The following is a 20,482-nucleotide window of genomic DNA, read 5'->3' as shown; positions in this document are numbered from 1 at the left end:
GGCACCTTGGTAGTAGGACTGGAAGAGATATGACAAAAACACAGTAAATCAATTAGTTTCCGATTCTATGACTTTGTATACATGCAAAAAATGAAGATGTAAAAAAAGAAGCCATTGTTTTACTTTTTTGAATTGTCATCCAGTATTGAGATTTATTGGTAACATGTTGTAGGTTAGCAGAGCATGGTCAGTGGATCAAGTTCCCCAGGGGACTACCAGCTACTGTTCTAGCTCACTAGATACATTATGCATTATCAAGGACAACCCTGGCAAGTTTCTCCTGCCAGAAGGGGCAAGCTGGCACGGCATAATGGATAGCTCAATTGGCCAGATGACTTCTTAGAAACATCACTGATTTAACTATGCATTATAAAGAGACATCCAAGACATTCTAGCTGAAGAATGTCACTTTAGTTGGCCCTTCCAAAATCACAGATGTCAAGCAGCTGGATCTCCAAACCTCCTGCAGAAACTCACATAATAGTGAAAAATAAATACCACAGTGTGTTGAAATTTAGTTAATCAAGATAAACACTGTTCTTCCTTAAATGATTATGCTGGGGATTTGGCAATATGTAAGATGTAAGCAATATAATTATATTAATCTGCTTTAAATGAAGACACATTTTTATTAACAATGATAAAGAAATATTTGTGTACATATTCTACATGTGGCCTTTCTGTCTGGAGAACAGCATTGTGCGTTTAGGAGTTATTGCAAATACAGTAATACGATCTACACATTTAATGGCGTTTTATATAATACAATGTTCCTTTGGCACTTTAATGCTGTGAGTTCATATAGGATAAGGAACAATGATAAAGAAATATTTGTGTAAATATTCTACATGTGGCCTTTCTGTCTGGAGAACAGCATTGTGCGTTTAGGAGTTATTGCAAATACCGTAATACGATCTACACATTTAATGGCGGTTTATATAATACAATGTTCCTTTGGCACTTTAATGCTGTGAGTTCATATAGGATAAGGAAGTTGCTCAGATTACCACTGGATATTGGAATGTTGGAATTTGGACTAAATTCCTAGACCATAAAGTAGATACTGTCTTGCTCATAAACTTTAATTGCCTACCAACAATACAGTTCTTTATTGAATATGGGAGGTACGCTAAGGAAAAGATATTTGAAAGTGAATTAAAAAAAAAACCAGATAAAGAACTGAAATTAGAGAGATTGTAGACAGTCACAACTAGTCTACATTAAGGGTCTCAGCAGCTATCCATGTGATTGCCCAAAACACCATGATATATGTAAAGAATGGTAATAGTTTGCATTTCTGCAGTGGCATGTGGCTACAATGAGGGCTGTGAAGACAAAATCTGCTGTAATTGATCAGATATAACATGCTATATATTTTATAACCCATTTATAATACACATCATCAACCCTCAGCATCTCAAATAATCACCTACACTAGTGTGCACTTCTTAAAGCCAAGAATAAGACTTAGCATGAGTGCTTCTTAACCTGACCAAGTACAGCATGTGACATGTCGCTCTCATTCAAACTCAGTATACAGAGCAGCCACACACGTGTACTGCACAATGTCTCACCTAAATCAATATTTGACTACTATCTTTAATATCTTTCCAGACATTTTCCTTCCACACATCTGAAGTGAGTTACCTGTCGGGGGCACCGTAGCCAATGAGGTGCCGGGCAGCTCTCTATAAATACTTAAATAACAATAAATTATATATAGGTTCAGGGACATAACACACACCACTTCACTTCTATGCATAAACTCACATTCCGTATACATATATCACCCTCATTCTAAAACTAGAGAGTCAGAGGCTTAGATATAATGTAAAGAGGAATCTAAGACCAAAGACTGGTTAAGGTCTTTACATCAGGAAAATGGTCAGATTAGAAAGTTTGTATCTGTCATCAAATTCTCTGTTTCTGTTCTTGAAATGTTCTTTCTCGTATCATAATTTCTGCAGGGTTAAGTTTAGTGGTGTTACCATAAAGAGAACATACGCTAAAATGCTATATTTACTTACTTCAGCCTTAATGATAAAGCCAGTGCTCTCCGGCGCTGATCTTCTTCCCTTTCTTAGATTGCCAGATGGTTAAGTGTCCCAGTCCCTGGTTTAAGCAGTGCAATATATCTATCACCAGAGCTCTTTCACTGGGGGGTTCCCTACATTCATGTCCTCTTCCTCACCCCCATGAGATAGACAGCAGCATGTTTCATAACAGGACAAAGATGGGAGTGTGTGCCTTTGGGGACGAAGACTGCCCTGTTGCCATAGTAACTTGGGGGTACTTGCTAGAGGGGGTTATGACTTCTTGTCTAGAGAAACTATCAAGCCTTGTGTGCAATTAGGCATAATCAAGCCCCCATCAAAAGCCCCCGCCATTCACTGGGCTCTGGCACGCTCATCTGGTTCCCCTTCTCAGCACAGCTGCAGACAAAATGTAAAAGAGGATTCTGGGGCATGTCAGGAGAAAATAGTGAGCTTCATTATTTCATACATAACTGGATTTAATTGGTGACGGTTCTTTTGGATGGGATCTTTAGCTATTAAGAGGTTTAGAAACAAGTATAGATTTTTTTGCTTAATAGAAATGGTCCATGGATCCACATTTCTCAAAGCAGTAGAAGAAAGCCATATCAATCTCTATGGACAATCCTTCTTTGTATAGCATGAAATGATAATGCAGATTTCAACATGATGTATGATGTTTCCAAAATGTGCCATTCTGCATCCAAGTACAACTATGACACAATGTTATACAATTGTGTAGTGTGAACAATAAGCAATGTATTAATCCATTCAATATCATGAGTTCATTTTTAGGAGGGTCAGTCCCTCTTTGGGACCCAAACCCCTCTCACTCACAAGGGGTGCTCAGTATCAGTGTATTATATATATATAGTGTTCTGTAGCCCTAAATGTCACAATCATGTGTATAAACAACCGAAAATGTGGTAATTTAAAAAAATACATTATTCTTCTTCGAATGGTCAGTTGCATAAACAACTCAATCAATTGGTCCCATAGTAAGCAAAAAGGTCTGGTTAATGTCCTGCACCCAGCCACAACTAGTTAAAGTGTTAAATGCCTTTGACCACCTATTAATCATGTGTTTTCTTCCACTTCTGTATTTTATATACAGTAGATACTGTATATGCATCTGTAGGCACCAACAATATTTATGGTGGACATTTACTGATTAAAGAAGTTCTATGGACCTCACAAACCTTGCCACAGACACCAGTGTCCTTATACTGACACTTTGTCTATCCCTGTATATACATATATATATATATATATATATATATATATATACTACTGTTCAAAAGTTTGATGTCACTTAGCTGTTTTTCTGGGAAAGAAACCTCTAGCTGTCACATCATTGCGAAAGGGTTTGCTAACGATCAATTAGCCTTTTAAACATAAATTTGGATCAGCGAACACAACGTGCCATTGGAACATAGGAGTGATGGGAGTGATAAAAAGCCTCGGTACACCTATGAAGATATTCCATTAAAAATGAGACGTTTCCAGCTACAATAGTCATTTACAGCATTAACAGCGCCTGCGCTGGATTTTGGATCCATTTTAATGTTATTTTAACCTCTTAAGGAGAGAGATGTTTTTTAAATTTTTGTATCCTTCGTGACAATATATTTTATCCACCAAATATAGTTATAGAGTCACAATCTATTTCCAGTTCAAAGGTTTCAGTGACACGCAGCTGCAGAAATGACAAGACAGACATGAAAAAAATGCCCTCTGTATTATAACTTTCAATCTATTTTATTTAAATAAAATCAATGAGACGTACAATGGATGCCTCTCAGATAAACGCTGTACAGTATAGCAGTGATGTCATTCATTTACTCCATAATAAGTATTACTCCACAGTGCCTTCAACATAGTATAAAGATATATATATATAAATCTATATACATATATTCAACATACAAATCGAGCGTTTGCTTTCTATGGCAGATGATGGAGCATCTTCCAAGATGACACTTCTTGGCTTTTAGATTTTCAGTATAATAAAGGCACCTAGTTATTTTTTTTTAGTAAGATCCGCAATTTGTTGCATAGAAAACACGGGGTGATGTTTCGGTCAGGCACAGAGGTAGATTAAAAGTTTACATTGTCCTGGGAATTGTATATAAAGGACTTGCCCTAATTGCTAGATGAGAGAGATACTCTGCAGCGTTTGTCTGTACTGAGGCTGTGTAATATGCTACAGCATTTGGGTTGGGTATGTGGATACAATATGGATGATTTCAAGAACCTCAGTCATGAAAGAATGAAATGAGTGATAATCTGCAGATTTGTGTTGTGAACTAATAAGCATTTTCAGAGCCTGGCATAAATAGGATAAGGTTCTGTTTTTCTTGGAATTGTGCATGTCCAGGTAATAGGGAAAGAGAATACAAAGACACTGCTGGTAATTAACCTTATGTACTGAAATTATGTTCTTAAGTGAGTAATATGAAGTTTCTGACAGAGAAGGAGAAGTGATGCACTGCACGAGCAGACCAGTGTGTTATGGTGGTCCTGAGCAGAAATGCTCTGCAGGTTGGAGCAGAGAACTAGTACAGAAGAAATGCTCTGCAGGATCGCTGGTACTGTCCACTGCTGAGGTGCTGTCTGCAGCTGTAGAGAAGGAGCCTGGAACGGGCTGTGCTTTCTACAGAGAGAGGCACAGACTGGCAGGAAAGGCCATTTAAGTTAACGATGATCAATAGAGAGTTAATAATCTTCACGGTAGTAGCTGTCACACTCATTGCTAGCTTGAGCTCATTTGTTGGTGTTTTAACATCAAATAGTGGACGTATGATGTCATTAAGTCATCCATTTTATAGCCCTGCACAGAAATATATTAATAAATGAAACATCACAAAGCACAGTATATACACACCCCTCTCCATGTTGTCAAATGAAGTATAAACTGACAGTTGTGTAGCTGATTTAGTTTCCTTCACACAGCACGTTATAGGTTTTATCGTACATGTCAAATAAGATATATTATACATTCAGCTCCAGACTGGGGATTTCATTCGCTCCTCGTAATCAGGTGCGTGCGGCTGGCAGCTACATTCCCATACTCATAAGCAGGCGCACACTGAGGGAGCAGATCATTGGGAAATTGCCTGTTTTACCAGATGGCCAGTCAGGGAACACCGCTGATATTATTGCTACTTACCAGTGAGGTTTCACACAGGATCTTATTATCACGCACAAGATTCCCAGTTGTCATCTGGAAGTATGTATTCCCACTATTCCAACGAGAGATCTTGTTGAAAGGATGATTGACTAGCAGATCCTACAGCGCAGGAAAGACATGGCAATATACAAAATGACATTGCAATTACTGTAAAATCACGTGTATTTTTTCGCTAAAGCTCGTGTTGAAATATTTTGGATGGAATACAGTCCTTTAACTTTCAAAATGTGCATTTGTTTAACAACTGCCATTCGACACATATCTTACAGAAACGTATAACATTATGCAAGATCCAAATGTATCTTCATTTGCACATTTCAGAAATCAGACTGATACTGAACACAAGCATTTAATATGAGAAAAAAACCACAATGGAATAAAATAAAAGTGAAAAAGAAATGGATTGTTAACTGTGCAGCCCCCGTATAATGTTAATTATCAATTAGATTAGCATGGAATCCCCGTGAGTTGGACCCTAAAGTTATAGACTCCATCTTTATGTAATGCCTCTGGGATGTTCCGTTTCCCATCAAGGTTCCCTGCCATCTTATTATTTTCTTTTGTCTCCAATTTCTTGCTACAGTTATTTTCACCAATAGGAAAACATAATTAAGGAACCTTTAGAATATATGCCCAACAAAGCTGTTTCACGTGATTGTGGGATTGAGTAGTGCAGAAGTACGAGAACCAACTCAAAAAAACTTTTCCCACAATCGTTTTATTCCGGTTATCCTCACCAAAGATACATAGACCTTCATAGTCTCTCGCCCGTGCTCTCTAGCATCGCTCACTACAGTTTCAAACAGCCGGATATCACTGTGCGTAATGCCATATGTCGGCTGGAGTGATGTGGAGTGACGGTGTGCCACTGGGCTCTGGAACATTGGAAACGTGTTCTGCGGAGTGATGAATAACGCTTCACTATGCTGAAGGCTGGTGGAAGATTCTGGGTTTGGCGGATGCCAGGAGAACACTACCTACCGGAATGCATATTGCATACTGTTAAGTTTGGTGAAGAAGAGATAATGGTCTGGAGCTTTTTATCAGGTTTTGGACACTTTAGTTCCTGTGAAGGGTAATGTTAATGCGACAGCATACAAGGACATTTTACGCAATTGTATGCTTCCAACTTTTTGGCACCAGTTTGGGGAAGGCCCTTTCCTGTTTTAGTTGCACAAAGCAAGATCTATAAAGACATGGTTTGATGAATCACGTGGCCTGTACAAAGTCCTGACCTTAAACCCACTGAACACCATTGGGATGTATTGGGACACCAATTGCAAGCCAGGCCTTCTTGTCCAACATCAGTGTCTCACCGCAATAATGCTCTTCCGGCTGAATGGGCACAAATTTCCACACGCTCCAAAATTTTGTGGAAATCCTTTACAAAAGAACTGAGGCAACTCCACATTAATGCCCATGGTTTTGGAATGGGATGTCCAACAAGCTCATATACATACCTGGGAACCTCTGGGCTCCGACTACACAGAGCCTACCCTTGTGGGAACGCGGCCAGGACTGCCCACTGACATCGCTGGAAACACCCCCATTTTAAGGGGAAATGTGTGGAAAGTGGGACGTGTCAAGAACCTGCGACCCAGAGGATTCAGGTTTTGACCCAGAGAACCAGAGAAGAAATGCTTCTCCCAGAGTTCGCAGGTATGCTTATAGGTGTGATGGTCAGATGTCTGCATGCTTTTGGTCACATGGTGTACTTCAGACATACTGTATTTATCGGCGTATAACACGCACTTTTATAACTAAAATACGAAGCTGAAACCCTACCTGCGTGTTATACGCCGATGAATCCTAGAGCTGCACGATTTGCACCCACGTCTCCCTCACTTCCGGTACGTGTTATATGCCGATAAATATGGTATGTATCAAAAGTCTTCAACAAAGCAAACATTGCACTCCAATGTGGTGTAACTTAATACCATGAGGAGCCTCACTAGTACGTAGGGCTTATTATAAAGGTACTTGTGCAAAATAGTAAAAAATTATGCAGTCACCATAGCAACTAATAGAATGTTTCTGCTCCACTTTTTAGCTCTTTGCATCAGAATACCACTGTATACACAGTGAAACTGTGTTTTCATTAGTACAAAGGCATATATGTTGTCACATACTGTATATGCATGCCCTGTGGCATAAACACATATTATACTATATTGTATCCGATGACTTAATGACTTGCCTTAGTCTTGGGATGATACAGTGAAACTCCATGTTTGTTGATTGCAATCAGTACAATATCTGGGAACTGTGCATCTGAGGATTGCTGTAAAGAACAAAAAATTATATGTCAATAGATAACTTATGTTAAATACACTGCTAGTCACCAAGAATCAACTAACACATATGGTAAAATTGTGTTCCTATCACCAGAAAGCATGAGAGAATGGCATTAGAGAGGGGAAGCCACCCAATTTGGTAGCCCAGCATTTTTACCAGACATGTTGCAGTTGATTCTAATTGACTAGCTTTTTGGATGTCTTGAAAAGTTCTTCACCATTTGCTGAAATACAGTCAGACAAATAGTTAATAGTATATAGCAAGCTTGGAGACTGGAAAGGTACAAATCACTATAATATATTGCAAAATAATAATACAAGGCATTGTCTGAGACTGAAAAGAGCAGCAAATAAGGAAACCAAAATATGTTCTCCCATCATTTATTTTAGTTTTTGTGCTGGACTATTCCTTTAAGGGTAAAATAATAGGAAACAAAGAACAGGGAGGGTGTCATTAATTAATATAACCTCACCCTGCTTTGTTCGCTGTCTTCATTCCAAATACTGTATTTTACTCACCTTGACCTCAAAAAAAGCAGAGCCGAAAGTTGGCCAGCGGCTGATAATCTTCAGAAATGCTACTTTAGCTTCATCCACAGTTTTACTTTCATGTTTGCTATAATTTGTGATTATATTCTATATTATGAAGAAGAGTAACGAGAGTCAATCAGAGGAGCTTATTAAATATTAGAATGATTTCTATAAAAAAACCACTATGGATTTGCTATGTCTATCAGTATATCTTAAATGCACTGTATACTAGTCTCTTATCAATCAGCTTGTCTCTATATCAATGAGGCTGTGAAATGTGTGACCAAAGCTTGTGAGCTCAGCTAAACATGCATTACTGTGCTTGTTGTGGGTGTATCACAACTGATATGATAAATGCTGAAAATGCTGGTGGACTCTCCACTGGTCCTTAGTCTGTCTCAGCTAGTTTCTCATGTAAAAGGTCTCTCTTCTAGTTTTCACCTTCTTGTTTCAAAAAAGTCATTACACCAAGTAGTTCAGTCTAGATTCTGGGACGTACCTTCTTCCAGTCTTCTGGAGTATTGTTGCGCAGTAAGTACTCTGGTATTACCTCCCGAAGATTTTTGTTGATGGTGGCCAGGTGGGATCGATCATTGTTGTATTGCACTTTGTATATCAATGCAGCTACAATTCCAGCATCCTCCCCAGAGCAGCGGTGATACCCACGCAAATACTTGGGAAGCTCCTGGATATATGACAGAACATTATTACGCTACAAATTATTTATAGAGCACCAGCAGATTCCATAGGGCTTTTCCAATACATGAGAAAGATAATTAGCAACAACGTTAAAATTGAGAATATACAAAATTAACAATAACATTTAAAAACTGACAATATACGTAATTGACCATAACAAACGCATGTTAAGACATACTGGTACAGAAGGAGAAGGGGGAATGAGACATAAGGTGAGGAACGGCTTGGGTGAGGATGAGTGGATTGTAACAGGGGTCATTTGGAGAGGTCAGTGTACTGTGGATCTAAACCTTGAGAGGATAGATAGTTCATTTCAGGATGTGGGTGGTAGGTATTGAGAGGATAGATTGTTTGCTTCTCTGGTTAGGTGGGATGTTAGTGAGACCTTAACGTTAGAGTAAGTAGGGAAGAGCCTGAAAGAGTGAGGCAGGGAATTCCAGCACACGTACAAATCATGGATACACAAACAGGGTGGGAAGGAGAGTATATGGATATAAGTACAGAGATATTGGGTGGTGGGGGTTGGTAAGTAAGGGTCAGGTGGCAGCAGATGAAGGGAGAGATGATATAAAAATGAGTCTGGTAGGAGTGTTCAGGAAGACACAAGAGAGGGAGGTCAGTTACAAATAACCACATAGGATATCACAAGGGAAATAATCAGTATTTTAATTGTGTCTTGTCTACAAGGCCGCTTAATTCAGCGGACATTTGCCCACGGCCCACTAACCTTCGGGGGCCCACTGGCAGTCATACTGCCGGTTTGGGGCTAGGGTGACCACATGTCCGGGTTGCCCGGGGCAGTCCCGCAATGAGGAGTCTGAGTGAAGGAGGTCTCTGATAATCAGGAGAGACTTCTGAGTTCAGAAGCTCATACGCATGTCCAGCGGCCATCTTCAAATGTTTTTTTTTTTTATAAATTTTGTTTTGAATTTTATAATCAACTAATTTTCCCTCAGCCCCTTTTCCCCACTATTACCTTTATCCCCCCCATACAGCACCTATCCCCTTCACTACACTACCTATCCCCCCCACTACAGCACCTTTCCCTCTACAGTGGGGGGGGGCAGTGGCTGTAGTGGGGGGAATAGAGGCTAGTAGTGGGGGGGAACAGGGCTAGTAGGCCCTCCACTACAAGCCCCCTGTCTGTCCCCCCACTACAAGTCCTGTACTCCCCACCTACAGCACCTGTCCCCACTACAAGAGAAAAATGTCCAACAGGCATAACACCAAAATACGCTATTATTATTAATACCACTATTATATTGTTTGCCCAGGGCCCACCAGAGCCTGGAATCGGCCCTGCTTGTCTAGTTTGTTAAGTTTCTACAGGCCAATACCTGCACCTCACTGTAGTCAGTCCTGTCTCCTTTCACATAAGCTGTCATCATACCTTACCTGGTGATAATGAAAGATACAGTCGGCTTTCATATCTTTCCCTGGTTGGATATTAACCCACAGCTTCCTCATGAAGTAGAGCTGAAAACTGGCAAATGAAGGTGCACCTGCAATAAGAGATGATATATTTGCATATAAAGTTTTAGGACTTAATTATAGAATTCTTGTGACCAATACCATACAAAGTATCTAATTTAAAACAGCCAGTCTACATGCATCGATGGCTCATTTGTTTGCTCATATCCGCAGCCAGAAGGTTACTTTCTGAAATATTTTTCAGTTCTCACCTATAATTACTCCACAAGATCATGATGTCAGTCACACACTTGAGTCCACAAGATCTTAAACGCTTCTGCTTTCCCAGACCTACACTAGAGTATCCTGTGCATCCTGAAAACTCTTCCAGACATTTCTTAGTTGTACAACTATTGTCAGTGACACATGGCCAAGTTTAATTCTCATGCTAGCTTTCATTACATGCCTGACTATCATTGTCATACAGAGGCAAACAACTGTTATCTTTAAACACAAACATATATTCTTATGTTCAGCCTACTTTATTTTTTGCCCAGTAGTTTAATCATTTTCTCCCACTGTAATTTACCTCTTTCCACAATAAAAAGCACACATTGCAGGCCTCTCAGCTAGAACCTACACAAAGATATGTCCTACATCCCAAAGCACAAAGCAGAGAATTGTGTCAGGATGCACTATGATCAGATATCATCAGATGTCATTTTACCATATCCCATAGCGATGCTTTCTGTTGTTCTAATCTGGTTAATGTGAATTACCAAAGAATAACAGAAGAGAGTGTAAATATACTATCAGGAAAGTCGTTGAGGTCTATGTGCACGCTTAGTAGGGAATGTATGGTAATCCAAGATAAATCACCTGCTGCTGGCCGACTCTTCTTATTATAGTCGTTCAATTGTCTCAAGGAATCGTAGAAATAATCTTGCTCATTAAGGCTGATGACCTGAGATAGGAAGAGGGATTTAATATTAGAAAGGGGGATTGCAATGCAGTTACTAGAAAGAAGAGAATAAGCTTCTGCAGCGGCAGTCCTGCTGGTCATGTCCCATCCAGAGCTACACTCTGGATGTCGGTACAAACAGCTGGCATTCAGCAGTTTTGGAAGATGAAGATGCACCTATGCTGGAATTAGGGGTTATATGTCCTCAGCAAGATCCAGTGGCAGGGCTACCAATGTCAAGGTGTACATTGTGTTTTAAGATAACATTTATTCCTGCACTCCTGCTTGCTGGTGTGTGGTGTCTCATTCTGTATTTACTGCATGAGTTCATTAAACAATATACATATTTGTTAGAAAATAAGGGTCCTTCCCCTGAAAGCATAACACTGAATATTTTAAGCACAGCTGTGATGTATAAAGAAGAATATTTTATAATGTGAAAACTAAAAGTTTTAGGTTGGAGACTTAAAAATGTATGTCTAAATTAAGTAGTGAGCTATAGTTTACCTTGTCTCCTATCTTCAAAAAGATGCTAAACCCCTCCCAGGACACGAGCTGTAATCTGTCAGAGATGTTCTGACAAACTTCCCGAACTTTTGTGTTTGTTCCAACTTCAAACACCTGTAGCAAAAGGACAGTAAATCATTTAAACAATATGAATACAGCAACATTGCTGAAGGGTGCTTTAATAATAAAAAAACTATAATGGTACATCACAAAAAAATGGCACTTCTCGATAGAAGCCAAGTGTATCACGTTTAATACAAGTTACTGTGCCCATTGATCTATCTAAAGGAATGTAACTCTACTAGTAGTCTACAAGTCTTAAACAGTTACTCAGTCAATCAAGTTCACTTTCAAGTAGCCATACTGCAATGGCAATCAGGTTCTTCCATGGATCAACATTACCTTAAGAATTGTGAAATTGTTATACTTGTGTTTGCTAGAAATCGTCCAAAACCACCTCACAGGGCAGTGCATTCCACATCCTAACTAACCTGTCTGCACGGGTGGACAGGCTCATGGGGTATTTGGGCAACCATGTTTCGGTCCACAATTCTTCAAATGGGCTAGTCCGAGTGGGATGGGCCCACTTGTAGAGGCAGGAATATGGCAGGGTCATTTACCGCAATGCTATGTGACCCTGTGGCAGTTCATCGACTGCTCACTCACACTGCAAGCAGTTGAACGGAAAAGCTTTGGAAGTATAGCGATCTGATGGTATGATGGTGTGATACAGTGAGGATGCTTTAGTGTGTATGTATGTATTTGTGTGTTAGTGTGTAAGTGTTTGCGTGTGGAAATGTGCATGTGCACACAAGGGACCAGGGTCCTTGCTCCCAGCCTAGAAGATCCCAACCCTCCCATGTCTGCTTGTAGAAAAAAATAACCTTTCCTTTGCTTACTTCTAGACAGGGCCGGCCTTTGGGGTGTGCGACCTGTGCGACTGCACAGGGCGCCACACTCCAGGGGGCGCCGCCGCGGGGTCCGACGCCGCCCGACGACGACGCGGGGTCCGACGACGACGCGGGGTCCGACGACGACGCCCGACAACGCGGGGTCCGACGACGCAGGGTCCGCTGCCGCCCCCTCTGGACCTAGATTAAAACATCGGGGGGGTTTTTTGCTGTTTTTTTAACTTTATTTAAAATCCTCCATGTTAAATAAAGTTTTTTTTTACTTTATTTAACATGGAGGATGTTAAATAAAGTTAAAACAAACAAAAAAAACCCCAATGTTTTCATTTATGACCCTAGTGGGGGGGGGGGGCGCCAGAGGAGTAGTTCGCACAGGGCGCCAGAACACCTAAGGCCGGCTCTGCTTCTAGACACTTCTAATACAGATGTCACTGACAGCCTTACCTCTTCTGTGTCATTTGGAAAATAAACCTTGTGGAAGATCTTGGTACTCATCTGTTGTATGGCTTCGACCTCCACAATATGAGGAGGTTGCTTCCGGGCACCACTTCTGCAATGTAGAGTATAAAGAGATTGTAGAAGCCTAGCTCTGTTTAAACGTATGAGTGTGAGATATATACACTCACTGGCCACTTTATTAGGTACACCATCAATTGCATAAATAGCTAATCAGCCAGTCACACGGCAGCAACTCAAGTCATTTAGGCATGTAGACGTGGTCAAGACAACTTGCTGAAGTTCATACAGAGCATCGCAATGGAGAAGAAAGGGGATTTAAGTGACTTTGTTGCTGGTTGTGGGTGCCAGACGGGCATGTCTTAGTATTTCAGAAACTGCTGATCTACAGTGTATAAATGTCTGTCCACATATCCCATATGTTTGACCTCCTGTAGAATTATCTCTGCCAAACTGTTGTTGGAAGATGTTTTGGAAAATAAAACTTTGGAGGCTCTTTGTTAAAAAAAATACTACGTGAATAATACTGTTACTAATGTCCTTACATACCTACTATTTAAAATTAAACAAGTAGCTTGAAAATGAACACATAATGTGTCAGTATGTTTTCCCTTTCTCTTCCCCAGCCTCGTTTTTCTATTCCTTAGGCTTTTTTGTTCTCTCCTTCCCTAAAAGCTTTTCTCTCCCCTTTTGCAGCATTTCTCTGCACTCTCCTCATACTTTTCCTCTTCACACTTTGTCCTGCTCATTGCCTTTACTCTATTTATCTCACAGCTTATTTTTTATCCCATATTCCACTTCCTTTCTTGTAAAGAACAAACAGAAGAGATTTTCACATATAAATGCATCAAGTAAAATGTAATTAATAAAAATAAGTTGTATTTACTGTAGCACTTTCTGGATTCTCCTCAAACACTCCTTGGCTAATTGTTCTTTTCGACGATTCTCTAGGAATTTCTGCATATGGACCAGTAGCAACTTACTGGGAGGGAAAAGGCCGGTACATAACCAGAGAAGCTGCCAGCCATTTTTCAAGCTGAAGCTGTTTTTTAAAGAAGAAACATTTGTGTTAGTGCCAGCAGCCAAGCCTTTGGAAATCACAAGATACAAAATAAAACATGTAACCATATATATGCGACAATCAAAGAAATACACCGATAAAATTAGCACAAAGAAAATCAAACACAGGGAGATGAAGTACAGAATACTGTAACAAGACTTCTGGGAACTGTTATTCTTAATGACTGTTTTTTTTATTCTATAGTGTACTTTTATATCATGATTTTTGTATGTGTGTAGGATTTGACCACTTCTGAGGCATTCTGAATGTGAGGTAGCCACACTTTTATGGCTGCATTCCCACCTCCGTGAGTGACCCAGTCCATGTTGGACTGGCCCTTTGCCCGCTGGGGGAATTGACCTACCGCCTCTAGGACAACCTGGTCTAGGACAACCTGGCCGTGTATGTGTATTAGACACACATCTATATTCACATGTTTGTTCCATCAAAGCTTTTCAAGTTTGGATATCAACACCAAAACATCACACAAATGAATTATATATATTATATATTTTGCTCTTTATTCTAAATCACTTTTTCATATGGAATATTATTAATGCACAATATTTCCTCATCAAACTGAAATGGTAAAGTTACCTGTTATTGTTTCCAGTCATCTGTTTCAAGATCTGACAGTAAATTTCATCCCTGAGAGCCTCTTCACGGACAGGGCCTATGAATATCTGATCTGTGAACTCCACTGGAGAGTGAGACTGCTTTGATGGGTAGTCTCCCATATATTTCATGATAGGTAAGAAGTGTTAAGGTGGTTGTAACACAAGGGTAGATGGTAAATTGATAAACACTTTCTGGTTTCTGGGGCTTTGGAAATTTATGGTTACAACATGCACTGATGCCTAACATTCAAGTTTTTTCCTTGATGCACTCAAAAAGGATATCAGTGAAAGCCTGGCATGCGAAATCCCGTAATTCTGACACCTCACACACCTTTTGGAGCAGTGGTTGTCTTAATGGCTCTCTGGAGTAAGCCCATAATTGTGACTTCCCGCGAGATCTCTGCAAAACCGCCCTGGACAATGACTCTGGATCTGGGGGCCTGTGAATAAAGATAAAATAAAAGCATGGCACATCTATTGTATTCGTCTATATGGCAATGAGCATATATGGATCTTTAACCATATTGAATTCTCATTGCAACACGTTTACCGGAAGTGCAGAATGGCAAATTCCTCCAAAGTGTATGGTTTAACTTCTTCTTGCTTGTCAAACTCATCAAGCTGAGAGTTCATTAATTCTGACTTGCGCTGCTCTGGAGACATCGCAATCAACCTCTGGAAAACAGGACACAATTATGTAGACTACTCAAGGACAATCTAATAGAAATCTTCATATGATGTCTAATGAATTAATAAGGCTTGTTTGCTAATCTCAAACTGTACAGAAACAAATATATGCAGAGAAAACCAGTGTTCAACACCCACACCAACTTCCACTTACTCCTACCCATTGTACGTATCCAATAAAGGACACATGCAGCCCTTCTCACCATCCAAACTGGGAATGCATAGCCCTTCAAAAGACTGAAGGGCTTTTACAGAATATAAGACCCATCTGGCCCATCTAGTCTGCCCATTTTTCCAGTTGTAAGACTCAGACCTAAATCCTTTGTTTCGTCTGAGATTCAAGATAGCTTTATGCCTATCCCATGCACGTTTAAACTCCCTCAATGTATTAGTCTCTTCCACTTCTGCTGGAGGCTGTTTTACTTATCTACCACACTCTTAGCAAAGTAAAGCTTTCTTATATTACATCTAACCATCTGACCCTCTTTTTAGATTATGGCCTCCTGTTTTAACATTTCTCCTGCTTTAAGATAAATGTGTATCCTGTCTTCTTTAACTTACTTAAGCATTTAAATATTTATATCACATCTTCCCTCTCTCTTCTTACCTCCAAGCTATACCCATTTTTAACCTGCAAACCATTCACCATTTCAGTAACCCTCCTCTGAACCCTTTCCAAAATATCAACGTTATTCTGGAGATGGGGTCTCCAGAGCTGTACACAATCCTCTAGACGAGGTCTGACCAGAGATCTGTAAAACGGCAGAACCACCTTCCTCTTCCTGCTACTAATCCATCTAGATATACAACCCAACACCCTGCTTTAAGAAGCCCCCTATACAGGAGGAATATATGATATAGGGTACTGGTTAGAGTCACTGCTTGGGCACATCTGAATAAAAAAAGATTTCAATGTAATGTCTAAGTGCCCAGTTTTGATGGATGAATCCTGTTCAAAGAAATGTGGAATCTCAATTTATATTAATAGTAAATAGTATGTTATATATACATTTGTGCAACAGGTATGTTTGTTACAAAGCCTCACTCTCAGTTGCCTTACCAGAATTTCAGTGGTGGGTTTGCTCAGGGTTGGTATGATATGGATGGCATCCAGGGACACAGCCCCGTTATTCCCTGTTCTCTCATTCTGGGCATATGTCCAGTTGGGCCCTAATTGCAACTCAGGACTTTTTTTGAGGTGCAGAAGATCTCCAGTCCGGAAGCTAAGAATTTCAGGTTCATCTGGGAAAAAAATAATAAAATTAATACTATTTAAATAGATGAATTTAAATTATACCAGGATTTTCCCCAAACCATAAACATTACATATGCACCACTGAGGCTGTTGTAAAATACATAGATCAGTAACCTGTCTGAGTCTTGCTTTTGGGATCCAGAGATTCCACTGCAATCCTGGAGCTGTTCTGCAGAGCCACGGCATATTCAGATCTTGCCTTCAAACCATCTAAAAAGTGGAGGAGCAATCTGGCAATTTCTTCGCTGTTTTGGGAAGTCAGAACAAACTCTTCTCCTCTTAGCGTATTTAAAACACAGCACTGGCCAAATGGCTTCTCAGCCCTAAAAAGCAGAAGATACCTGATCACTTTAGGTAATTATTAGAGAGATTGGACTGTCACTCAGCATTGTGTGAGCCTTGTTGGTCTCTATGTTAGGCAGCATGGCATGTGATGTCATTGATGTCATAGCTACACTGGAGTGACTTTTAACAAGTTTGTGTCCAACAAGCGGTTGTTTTAAGTCTGGCATTTCTTTGGCATATGGCTTGGTTTGTTGAAAGTATTGGAGGAACATTTACAATCCAGTGTTCAGTTTCACATTTAAGAAACAGTTATGGTATGTGCAGTTGCGATCTGTAGTCACCTTTTTGTACTGATGCGAATTAATTCTGGAAATGACAGATCTAAGAGTTTTTTCTCAGATTCATCGAGGAAGCTCACTCCATTATAGTTTACTGCAATGATGAAATGGTTCCTGTTGATGCTGGGCCCTAAATAAGAGAAAAACCGAGTTACACGCATCCAGCTCATTTATCTGCCACTACTGTGAGAGCTGGAACATTGTTTCCAGTGTTCGTTATACATTTTCTATGAATTAATTAGTATGTTTACAGTACATTGCAGTATTCATGTGTGTAGCTCATCATACTTGGTCAGATTTCTGACACAGAAGTTTTGCCTACAATATGAACATGCACATCCTTTTGTAACGGTCACAGTCATCAAATACCTGTTCCTCCTACACAGAAATGTAGACTTAAATGTATATTTTCGTATAGGAGCCACATAACCAGGGCATTTGAAGAGCAGGGTTTTTAGTGCAATGTTGGCCTTAAGGTCATATGGGTACAAAGCAAACTACTACGTGTAAGCATAGAAATCACACAGTTTGGGTCTGGTACATTTCTTGCATCTTGTGTATAGTTGCCTCTGGTTGTTCTCTTTTTTTATTTCATAATTTTAATTCTGAACTTCAAATTATGTTGGGGTTATGGAGTGTTATGGTGTATGGAAGTACGATGAGACTATTGAGTTTTGAGGTGTAACAATCATGAGTTGGGTATCCTTATAAAATGTTCTGTTGTAAGTTAAAAGTGGCCTTACCACCATATAAAACAATCGAATACGGCACTCTTCCCTTTTACCTGAGAATTTAGAGGCTTCGTAGAACTTGGAAAATAATAAAGGCCATTGCAGCTTTGAGTATTCAACAAGAGCTTCCTTGACCTGAAGATCTGAGAGATGGTCCACAACAAATTTGGCCTGTTAAAGAGATATATGTATGCATAACATTTTTAGTAAGAATTGAAGGCAATATAAAATTGTTTCACACATTTATCGTGGATTATCATAGCAGTGGCAGGTCCACCTGCTTGTTTTGCAGCCATGTGGTTTCCCTGGCCAGTCCTGCTTGGCCAGGGACTGGGCGTATCGAGGTGGTTTGGCTGCAGCTATGCCTGCAATTACTTCAAATCACCTGGGGAAACCTAGGTACTGTAGCCATACCTCCCCAATCACCAGCAAAGCCTATATAAGAGTTGATATGCTAATCTGCTGTCAGTGTTCCTGTCTCCTAACCCCATTTGTTTGCTTTCTGGGTACTTGACCCTTTTTAGCTTGCCTACTCATTCTTAAACCACAGCTGTCTTCCCAGACCATTAGACCGCCTTGACTACATGTCTTGCTGTTCCCCTGTGGTTCTTTGATTTATGACATGCTCTTGTGCGATCCCTGTACTATTTAAGAGCAATGGATACTTCTCTGACATAGTAATGTATAAGTTATAAAATCCTTGACTAAACTGTCCTGTTCACCCCTGCATGAAAAGCTTTCTCTACTACAAGCCATTACACTAGAACTGCGCATATTGAGGAAACACCAAGAAGAGCTTGCAATTCTTACTCTTACTATGAGCTGGTGCCCATAACGTTCACAACCAAAAACAGGTGACTACAACACCTCAGCAGGCATACAACTGAAACAATTTGGAACATGCCTTATGCTAATTAGCCAACAAATACTGGCCAGCCCCTACCTATTGACTAGCACAGGCACATATCATTTAATCAATAACAGCTTTATGTGAGATGATAGGGAGACCTCAATAATGTCCTACCTTGGATTGCTTGTCCTTCAGCAGGTTTGCCCAATGTGTGAAGGGTTTGTGCTCCAGCTGCTTAGCAGGAATGCAGTCTTGTACAACATCGTGTATATGTTCTTCTTTTAGCACCTCTCCAAATTTAATATAATGGTGTTTTGCCATTACCTCGACCAGATCATCTTCCTGCAGGAGATAATACACTATGTTTTGTGTCGGTTAGATGCCACTTATAATTCTAAAGAATAGCGTTGCCATACCTTTAGACACTGCAATGCCTTTGGTTAATAGTGCTGGATTGCCATTGCTTTTTAATAACACTACTGTTTATATATTTCATATGTTGAGGTCACAAACAACCCTGTTTTTATAGGGCAACTTTTACTAATCCAGCCTAACCAGTCACTATGGGCAACAATAAATGGTGATGTTAAGGAGATACAATACCATAATACAGATTGCAATATATATATATATATATATATATATATACATGCAACACATACTATATATATATATATATATATATATATATATATATATAGTCTATATCTATACATGACTTCATAAAGCCTTATTGCCCCAGTTTTGTTGACTTGCGGACCAACACACATACACATGCAAGAAACCTTCAAGATACTTTACCAAATAACACCAATAAAAATATTTTACTTCCCTGACAATGCTCGGGGTACATCCCCACTCCTCACCTTCCCACAACGATACTCCCCAAAGCGAAGGCCTCGTATAACTTGGTTGTAGATAAGATCTGTGCTAACAGGGTCTTTTGAAGAGTCATGCCAAGGGGTGAAGATCTCTTTACGGAAGAATAGTCGCCAGGGGGCATACATTTCCTTCTCCCCCTGCTCTTTCGCTAATTGTTCACACTGTGAGATGCCATCCATGAGATGTTCTGACCCAAAGCCCAGTGACCACACCTGAGGTACAAGGATTAAAAAAATTATTTTCCACCAGTTGTAAATAAGTTATGAGATTCAAATATGTTCAAAATGAGCACCCATTTAAAAAGAAGGGATGAAATGAATGCAGATTCGATCTAAACCTATATGGGTAATCATTCCACACAGTTCCTTTTTTGTTATTTATTATAAATGTAGACATTTTCTGGTGACAGTATATTTAAAATATAGTAGCGAGGCACTGTGTTTGACTACAAAGACAATGGTTAGGCACATGAGTTTTGTTTCAGCGTTAGGGATAGACACAGTGTTACTTGTGTACAAGCAGGGACATGAAAACAGATACAAACATGTATTTAATTAACCTTGTCAAAAATGGAGATGTAAAGTGAAAATCCAAAAGTGTCCTTCAGTTGCAGTTTTTGGCCGATGCTCCTACAGACCTCCTGGGCAGAGGTGGCAGAGTCCACCTGGACGTTCACACTCTGACCTGTCATTATGGTAACCGGCACAGACCAAGAAGCCTTCCCTTTCATAGCCTGCAAAATACACCATATTGTAAAAATCAGTACAACACATTTTTCAGGACAT

At 39.8% G+C, this 20,482-nt stretch overlaps 1 protein-coding gene across 1 annotated transcript in view; it reads right to left on the bottom strand.

Moving 5' to 3' along the window:
- Positions 1-4,785: 4,785 nt before the first annotated feature.
- Positions 4,786-20,482, bottom strand: part of LOC149288284 (unconventional myosin-VIIb-like) — a 53,589-nt gene continuing 37,892 nt past the window's right edge. The window contains exons 28-48 of the mRNA XM_089492015.1: positions 20,257-20,430; positions 19,682-19,909; positions 18,990-19,157; positions 18,019-18,136; positions 17,238-17,364; positions 16,777-16,934; positions 16,417-16,598; positions 15,220-15,344; positions 14,952-15,109; positions 14,650-14,803; positions 13,879-14,034; positions 12,981-13,086; positions 11,626-11,739; positions 11,037-11,121; positions 10,404-10,406; positions 10,143-10,249; positions 8,548-8,733; positions 8,037-8,153; positions 7,421-7,504; positions 5,203-5,322; positions 4,786-4,863 (exon numbers count right to left, since the gene is read on the bottom strand). Coding sequence (XP_089348141.1) covers positions 4,786-4,863; positions 5,203-5,322; positions 7,421-7,504; positions 8,037-8,153; positions 8,548-8,733; positions 10,143-10,249; positions 10,404-10,406; positions 11,037-11,121; positions 11,626-11,739; positions 12,981-13,086; positions 13,879-14,034; positions 14,650-14,803; positions 14,952-15,109; positions 15,220-15,344; positions 16,417-16,598; positions 16,777-16,934; positions 17,238-17,364; positions 18,019-18,136; positions 18,990-19,157; positions 19,682-19,909; positions 20,257-20,430 — 2,748 coding nt within the window. The remainder of the gene's footprint in view (positions 4,864-5,202; positions 5,323-7,420; positions 7,505-8,036; positions 8,154-8,547; positions 8,734-10,142; positions 10,250-10,403; positions 10,407-11,036; positions 11,122-11,625; positions 11,740-12,980; positions 13,087-13,878; positions 14,035-14,649; positions 14,804-14,951; positions 15,110-15,219; positions 15,345-16,416; positions 16,599-16,776; positions 16,935-17,237; positions 17,365-18,018; positions 18,137-18,989; positions 19,158-19,681; positions 19,910-20,256; positions 20,431-20,482) is intronic.

The sequence above is a fragment of the Sceloporus occidentalis genome, unplaced genomic scaffold (assembly GCF_023333645.1).
Source record: "Sceloporus occidentalis isolate IW3139 unplaced genomic scaffold, rSceOcc1.0.p SCAF_53, whole genome shotgun sequence".
In the NCBI taxonomy this organism is placed as follows: Eukaryota; Metazoa; Chordata; class Lepidosauria; order Squamata; family Phrynosomatidae; genus Sceloporus; species Sceloporus occidentalis.
The sequence above is the reverse complement of the archived record's forward strand: the minus strand, read 5'-3'. Positions and strand labels throughout refer to the sequence as shown.